Source organism: Pteropus vampyrus, unplaced genomic scaffold (genome assembly GCF_000151845.1).
Source record: "Pteropus vampyrus isolate Shadow unplaced genomic scaffold, Pvam_2.0 Scaffold528, whole genome shotgun sequence".
Taxonomy (NCBI): domain Eukaryota; kingdom Metazoa; phylum Chordata; class Mammalia; order Chiroptera; family Pteropodidae; genus Pteropus; species Pteropus vampyrus.
This window is the reverse complement of record NW_011889309.1, coordinates 154,213-163,100: the sequence shown is the minus strand read 5'-3', so window position 1 is coordinate 163,100 and position 8,888 is coordinate 154,213. Positions and strand designations below refer to the sequence as shown.

The 8,888-nt window shown below is 38.6% G+C and overlaps 1 protein-coding gene across 1 annotated transcript in view; it reads left to right on the top strand.

Annotated features, from left to right (window-relative positions):
- UBASH3B (ubiquitin associated and SH3 domain containing B) overlaps window positions 1-8,888 on the top strand; it is a 133,604-nt gene that overhangs the window by 112,403 nt on the left and 12,313 nt on the right. Inside the window, exons 7-11 of the mRNA XM_011383579.2 lie at window positions 1,741-1,873; window positions 3,441-3,561; window positions 4,173-4,295; window positions 5,577-5,669; window positions 6,874-7,018. Of these exons, the coding sequence (XP_011381881.1) occupies window positions 1,741-1,873; window positions 3,441-3,561; window positions 4,173-4,295; window positions 5,577-5,669; window positions 6,874-7,018 (615 nt within the window). The remainder of the gene's footprint in view (window positions 1-1,740; window positions 1,874-3,440; window positions 3,562-4,172; window positions 4,296-5,576; window positions 5,670-6,873; window positions 7,019-8,888) is intronic.

Here is an 8,888-nt window from a genome sequence, read left to right as displayed (position 1 = left end):
CTTCTCTCAACATAAAGCGTCTGACTGTTGTCTTACTGGAACTGACAGCCCCAAACTGTCTCAGAGTGAGTCAGGCCCTTTGATTACGGTGACAGTTAAGAGAAGGAGGTTGGCATTCTCCTTGCCAACTGAGCTAAAGGAGAAAGAGACGGGATTCTATCAGTGTCTTCACAGCTATAATAAATGAAATTAAGGGGCAGGTACAAGCATGATGTCAAGACAATTACATCCAGACATTTCACGCCCTGAAGCTTTGATGAATCAGACAGTGAAAGTGAATTTTCTTTAACTGTGTGATGTTTGGGAGAGTCTCAGTTTAAAATAAAGGAGAACAGATGGTCTATTAGACTATGTGAAGGGCATAAGATTTCTTTGGTTTACAGTTGCTTAAATTTTACCATAATAGATCTTATTTGACTGTATATCACACTTCTTGATACAGCTTTGTTAAACTGTAGGTCCCTGGGTCCCACCCCAGACTTGCAAATCATAATCTGTTAAGAGTGGGGCCCAAGCATGAGTATGTTTTAAATCTTCCCTGGTGATTCTGATATGCACAAGGGCTGAAACTTCACATTTTTTAGGGCTTGTGTCTTCTGTGACCTTTGTGTATTTACAGTCAAAGAAAGGGATACTTCAAAGAGTGAAAAGGGTGCTAAAACCATACAGTTTTTTGAAAGAATTTGTACTAACAACCAATTAGCTTTTTATTGTAACTATGAAAAGTTCTTTGCAAAATTAAATTCTAGGAATAATACTGTGTTAAAAATGAACAATCAAGAACAGATGTGTTAAACTGCACAGATTGCTGGGTCAGCAGATAAAAACCAGGGCTATGCTGGGCAAACTGGGTTGCATGTTAGCCTAGTTGTAAAGAAGCAAGAAATCAAAAGTTTCAGTGTTCTCCCTTGATCTGCCCAGTGATACAGAAGGAGTTGCTCACAGATTTGCCTAACAATCATACTTAAATTGCAATGTTTATTAGATAAAGCTTTTTGGAGGTCTTAAATAATGAAAATAATTTCAACGTGAAATGATTTGCTGCCTCCCTTTCAACAAGACCTCTTTTAGGCTTCTGTAGTTATATTGTTACACCCAGAAATGAGAGTTCTTGGCTCACAACTTTAAACCCCTTTCTCCATCTCACTTCCAACAAGATGATTAAATACAGAATTATTTAAACTATTAAGTTATTTAATTATTAAAGAGGAGGTCATTCTCACCAGGTATGTAGAGACTGAAGAAGGTAGAATAGGGTATATGGCTATAAGGTTTCCTTGACCATTAGGAGCTGCAGGCAAAGTGATAGAGACAATAAAAATGTTCCCTCTAATTTGTCAGTTTAGATGGACATCACCATGGAAAAGATTAAAGGAAACAGGAATTATTTCTTTAGAGCCAGAAAAATAGCTGAGAACAATGGTGCAAAATTGATACCTCATTATTCTTTAAAATGCCTTTGGTGCCAACCATGCCTGTGGCATCTTAATAAGCACAAAATCATAGGCTCCATCCTTTCCCAGAAAGATGAATTCATCTGCTTCAAGTACAGAAATCCATCTACCTCCTTTATTAACTGCAAGATTTCAGCATAAAACAAGATGTTCCAGGAGTGGGGCACCCCCTACTCAGATTTCCCTACCATTGCACTGCCCAGGGAGCAGTTCCTGTTAGTCCAAGGATGACATGCTGATGACTTCTAGCCAAAGCAGTTAATATCTTCCTTATCTTCCTCTGTAGTTCTTGCTCGATCTTAAATACATCATCTTCCAATGCTCTCTCATTTGGTGATGGCATGTTGGAGAGGCGCTCATATGAGGACCAGGGCCTGGGAGAGATGACTCCCCTGACTATCATCTGCCAGCCCACACAGGTAAGGCTGACTGCCAGGATCGCATCCTCCACTCTACTCAAGAGTCACTGATTACCTATGAACCAAGTGTGAGGCTGCTAAGATACACAAAATTTCAAGACTAGGAAGAGTCAAATGGATGACCCTGACAATGACTACGAGCATCTGGGTCTGGTCTTGTAAGGAGGGGTATGCTGCAGAGGGGAGAACATGTTACCTGTAAAAAAGTAATCATTGTATGTATTTTGCAGGCCATTGTGAAGATTAAAGGAAATAGGGTAGGGGGTGAAAAGGTGAAGAAGAATAAGAGGTACAAACTTCCAGTTATAAAATAAATAAGTTACGGGAATGTAATATACAGCACAGGGAATATAGTCAATAATATCATAATAAATTTGGACAGTGACAGATGGTTACTAAATTTATCATGGTGATCACACCGTAAGGTATATAAATGTCGAATCACTATTTTGTACATCTGAAACTAATATAATGTTGTATGTCAACTAATGAAAAATATTAAATATTAAATATTTAAGGAAATATAAATAATAAGGCTCTTAGCACAGTACCTGGTGCATAGTGAGTGTTCAGTGTATGTTGGAGTGCTCCGTATATGCCAGAAAGTTTGCAGAATGAGAGTGGAAAGAGTCGTTTTGAACAATACAGACAAAGGCAAGTTGAAAGTTCAAACATGTTGAGAATCATGAGACTAGATCACATTGGCTAGAGCCCAGGGCTTGAATTAGGGAGCAGTGGGAGAAGAGATGGGTTAGACTATGCCACCATGTTACATATTAATTTTGTCAGGGCAACTGGAAACAAATGTAAATGCTGACCAACATGAAGCTGGCAGCACTAAGGAAACTGGGAATAGCTGACTCTATCAGAAAGAAGGAATATATAAACATTTATAACAATCCACTCTGCAGTTATAGAAACCAAAGTCATTTGGACACGCCGTTGACTAGACTCGCCTATTTCATCACCCAGAAGTAGCAGTAGTCCTTCTTGAATCATTTCTGGGAATACGAATGTGTATGTAGTTGGACAACAGAGCCTAAACTGTGATTAGAATTGACAAACCAGTCCTTATTGCTGGAGGAGACCATTGAACCATGTGCTCTAACCACACATTAGAAATAAGGTAGACATATTTGTGACAATAAAAGTCTTCACTCCCTGAAGAAGCTGATGAAACAGCTCTTTAGGGCAAGAAGTTGTCCCACTAGATGGCTATCTCTACATACTGGCTAGTTTTATCTCTGAGCTGTAACTCAAGTGGCTTTCATATTTTAGTATTGGCCAAACACCACTCCTGCTAATAATAGTAGCAGCAACAATAATACCATTTTCATAACCCTTCTTATTTTGCAAAGCACCTGCAGTTCAACTCATCTGACCCTCAAAATAACTTGTGAGATCTGTAGAATGAGTCTTACTATCCCCATTTTACAGATAGGCCACCCAAAATACAAGGTAGGTAAGGGGCTTATCCAAGTCATACATTGGCAGAACTTACTCTGAAGCTCCAAGACATGTCAACTTTTTCATGTTTTCCTCACTAATAGCCTTTCTTTATCTGCAGCCTCTGAGAGTCAACAGCCAGCCTGGGCCTCAAAAGAGATGCCTCTTTGTGTGTCGGCATGGTGAGAGGATGGATGTCGTGTTTGGGAAGTACTGGCTATCCCAGTGCTTTGATGCCAAAGGTGAGTAACTGGTAGGCCTGCTCTGCATTGGCATTCCTATTATGGCCTCTAGGGGGCACAGTCAAGCTACATTTATCTAGATGGAGTCATATGGTTACGTGGGCTATAGAAAAATCCGTAATCTGTTACATTCGTAAATCCTTGTTGTATGTCTTGAGTGTTAAGAAAAAGGTAAATGTTCTTGTCTCTATTCTATAAACTGGGACACCAGGGACCAAAGAAGGCAAATATTTTACCATGATCTTGTAGCAATTTCAGAGTTAGAGACAGGTATCCTCATTTCACAGCCAGAATTCCCACCATTAAATCACCCTGGCTTATTTTAATTCCTTTTTTATTTGAGTGGCATGTTTAAGATAGGGAGACTTGCATATCAAAGAAGCCCTCCTGCTTTAGAGTGTCTGGTTTCTACTCTTGTCACTTTTGTCAGCAGAATGAAGAAGTAGATCCTAAGTCGCTCTACCAAAGGAAAAGTGTAAGCCTTGGTATTTTCTAGAGAGCTCAATTTAGTCCCTTTGGCCAAAAAGGAATAAAAATGGAGAGGCTATGAGGATCAGCAATGGAAGTCTTAAGGAAATAAGGAACTCACATAGCCTTTGACTTTTCTCTAGGCCGCTATATACGCACCAACTTGAACATGCCTCATAGCTTACCTCAGAGAAGTGGTGGTTTCCGGGATTACGAGAAAGATGCTCCTATCACTGTGTTTGGATGCATGCAAGCAAGACTAGTGGGTAAGTGTCCTGGAGTGATTGCACAGCCATTCCTGGTCACGTCCTCAGAATGCTGGTTCCAATAGGCATGTCAGCACACTTCTCGGGAATTCCATAACTTTCCTAAAAGCAGTAAATTTCCTCAAGGGATTTCTTATGTAACCATTCAGTTGAGCGCACTGCGTTTGGCATGGTTTACCAAAGTGAACAAGGTGTAACTCCTACTGAGGGGCATATGATCCAGTAATGGGGCAAGGTTAGACTTGGTGTGGCAGAGAGGTCAGCTTCTAGCACAAGGAAAAGGAGAAGGGAACCCTGGAGTGGCTGAATGTATGGAGGCCAATTGATCCTTTTCAGATGCTCAGTTCTATGCAGAGAATGTGCCACACAGAGACAGCAGCATTGTCCTGTAAAATTACCTAACACATATTGATTGATCACTTATTTTGTGCAGGTACTGTGCTAGATATTGGGGATCTAAGCATGAATCCCCACTCTCAGGGAAACAAACTTATAAGTACATAAATAACTTACAGTATAGTATTCAAAAATAAAAGTATGTGTAGAGAATTATGGAAGCACAAAAAAAGACACATAAGAGATAAGAGGTAAGCTGAAACCTGAAGTGGAAGTCAGCTGGGCAAAGAAGGAACGAGGGTGTGGAAGGGAATTCTCAGTGAGAACAACATAAAGTCATACACATGAGAAACAGCATAAAGAGTATGGAGGAAACAAGTTATCTTATTTCTAGAGCATAGATTGTGAGCAAGGCATAAAATTAGGCTGGCAAAACGAATAAAGACAATTTCACAAAAGACCTTGACCACCATATTAAGGTGTTTAGACTTTATCCAGTAGAGAAAAGACATGGATTCCATAAGAAATGTGCTGAAGTATCAGGTGTTGGGATTTACTTCTAGTGTCCAAGAATAGTTGAAACTTTGTTTAGCACAGGATAAAATTAAAACAAGACCTAATTTTCACCATATAGACTCTCTCACTTTTATCACAAACTTGAGATTAGCATTATCATGTTTCTAGGTCTCTCGGATGGACATTTTGCCACTTATCAGCACCAGGGAAAAGGAAAGAAAAAGATAAGAAGGGGCCTTTCATTTGGTCTCTCATAGAAACTCTGATCAAGGGATTTGTTGGAAACAAGGCTGAAACTACTGGCTCTGTGTAAGCCCCCAGTGAAAAAGGGAGATTTGCAGCATCTACCTGGTACCCTCTCCCACATTGAAGGTCAAGCCAAGGCTGAGTAAATCCATCAAATTGATTCCCCTTTGGTTTTCTTTGCAGGGGAAGCCTTATTAGAGAGTAACACCATTATTGATCACATCTATTGCTCCCCATCCTTGCGCTGTGTTCAGACTGCATACAACATCTTGAAAGGTAAGACTTGTTAAAGGTCAGCTAGTCCATTCTTCTGTCTCCAGGCAGATTTGTAGGACATTAGCCAATTGAAACCTTCAAATTTGGACTTTTTAGCAATGATTCTTTCAGAGTATGTCTCTACAAAAGTCCCAAAACAGTACTCTGGCAGCAAAAGCACTATGAAAGGAAGTATACAAATAATTTTTTTCTTGAATATTATTTTCTTGAATGAATTGTGGGAGTGTAAAATATTGTTGCCTGGTAATAATTTAAAGTTTACGGAGTGATCCTTTCTCTTTACTGAAATAGCGAAGCCACTTCCTCCCACTCTGCTCTGTTTGCCTCTTATTTTCAGCAGCAGTGGTGCTTCTAAGTATCTGCCCATCTTAATCATCCCTATTTCTTTAGTTATTTGGAATGATTTTAAAAGCACCATTGCTATAAAGATACTCGAATTTTGCCATAAAATCTATGGAGGCTTAAGATAGAGGGATCACCATTCTCATTCCCCTGGAAAGAAAACGAGAAGAACAGTGTTGAAATGTTTACCTATTCCGAACAAACAAATGAGCCAGAAATAGCTGAGCCAACAAAGAATTTACACTATATTTGAGACTTCTATTCATTAATCTTAAGTAAACCAGAATGCATTTATGTATTAAAATGCATTATATATTAAATTTGTACAGAAAAATTAAGGCAATATAAAGAGAGTTAAACAAGGACAATTCCTGTCTTGAGTGTGATTACACTATGATGTGGGACTCGTGCCCTGGCATTTGTAAATATTCAATATCAGAAAATCTCATAGAGAAAATGAATAATTTACACAATATTCAAATACAATGTAAACTATTGTAGAGTAGTGGATGCTAAAAGAATTTCTGAAATTTCTTCATAAGGCAATCTTGGAACTTACTTTGGAAAAAGGGATGATATTAGTCACAGAACTGTATAAATTATATGGATAATGACTTGTTTTTTCGTTAAGCCAGATACCACTTAAAGCCAGAGTATTAAACTCATATATTTGTAACACAAAAAAAAATTAAAAACCCTGGTCCAAACCCACATTTCCAGTTTCTTTTCATTATATGTAGCATCTGGTAGGAAAGAGAATAGAAGGTTTACCAGAATTTTTATAACAATTTGACCTCTAATTTACTTTCCCACTGAGAACATGGTGGTGTTTCCATCATCTTCCTATTATTTTACCTCTAAGGTTTACAACAAGAAAATCACTTGAAGATTCGTGTAGAGCCTGGCTTATTTGAGTGGACAAAATGGGTTGCTGGGAACACATTACCTGCGTGGATACCTCCATCAGAGTTAGCTGCAGCCAACCTGAGTGTTGATACAACCTACAGGTAACCCTCTGAAACTGCTATTTCCTGAGGCCAGAGTAGAAGTACTTCACTACTCCAGGCCAGGCTACTTAAAGAGATGAAGGACCAAACATAGCCCACAAGCAATTCTCCATATTGGAGGAGGTCAAGCTATAATTTGAAAAAGCAAAACTGGAAAAAAGCCAGCATTCCCTTGTATTTAGCATAGTTTACATTATATCTCTATACACACATTGGATTTTCCTGACTTTATTACAACTCTTTCAGTAAATAATAAAGCCACTTTGTGTTCCAGGAGCAGGCACCAGCAAATAATGACAGATTTCCAGAAGCTTGTTGGAAGATAAAGGAAATTATAATGTCTTACCTTGGATTGTCATTTTTAATTTTTCAAAGCATTTTTAATTTTCTTTATCTTTATTTATTATTGCCATAACCCCAGAATGTAGGCAAGCCACTTTTATATATAAGAGGGTACAAGTGGCTTTGCCTAAAGTTGTACATTTAGTGACTACACATGATAATAATAATAATAGTAACAATAACTTTTATTGATTATTTTCTGCATGTGAAGCACTGTGTGATCTGCTTTACAATTTTCTCATTCCTAGTTCTTTGCTTTTTACCATTGTACCAGACTGTCTATACTGGAATTAAAAAGAAATGTTTGTACATTGCTCACAGGTGAATAATCCACATGTAAACAAGAATTAACCAACAATAATATAGTTACATTAACTATCAAAAATCTACTCAGACATTTGTAAAATATCTTGGAGGAGGAACAGCTATTCACAACCAATATAGTGGGGAATAAAGTTTGTATTTCTTAGGGCAGAATTTGGAGCAAGTGACCAATGTAAGCATAAATTTCTTTCTTGTGATATCCCTTGACCTTTCATTTCAAATACATACCCAAACCACAAATAAAGCCATGTGAGTTTCCGGCTAAGGAAGAAGAAAATATCTTTTTCTCATACTCATTTTCCTGCTCTGCAAATAAGACCTCAAATAACCCCATAAATTAATGTGTGCTACTTTTTCTTGCTTTAAAGGAATTTGCATTCCTCAAAAATAAAATTATATCAATCAGATTCCATACTAATATCCTTTACATTTGTCCTTTACAAGCTATGGCCACTATTTTTCTATTATTTGAGGAAAACAGCAATAAATTGTTGATCCCATGCCAATAGCCATCATCCTTCTGGCCTGGAAAGAAGGTAGGTGAGTTGCTGCCAACATTGGTAAAATGACTTTCCTCACTTACCACCCAGCACCTCCCAGACCAACCTGGGCCAACTATGTCTTCAGCTTCCTCTTTAAGTGTGTCCTGCAGTTCTTCCCAAGCTGATTTACAAAGGTCTCCAGAATCGTTCCATATGATCCTTTCAGTGCACGCAAACACATCCAGGCACACACCGATAACACATCCCATCAACAGTACAAGCAGAATAATGAATGCCAGGAATGTGGGGGTCAGAACGTGGTCTTTATTCCAGATTTTCTTTTCCTCTACAGAAAAATCAAAATTCAATTCAGTCATTTGTGTTTAAGGGGGATAAAAAGATGCTAATTTTGTAAATCAACTGAGAAAGTCAGTGATAAAGCATGTGAGAAGCACCACCTCTAGAGCTAAATTCCCTCTGAAATTAGTTATGCAAAGTGAGCGGGCCTTCTGAAGCAAGTAGTGGTGTCCAAATGGTCGGAGAAACATTGAGATAGGCAAAGACTGATAGCCAGGGTATTATAAGTCAAGCAAGCATCACTTAAAGAGACCTGTCACCTTAGAGCAGGAGGGAGACAAGACTGGAAGCCGGGTTGAGGGAAACTAAGGAGGCTGGTGACTCATAGCCAAGAGCCATCCACAGGCATCAAGACCCAGCACAGG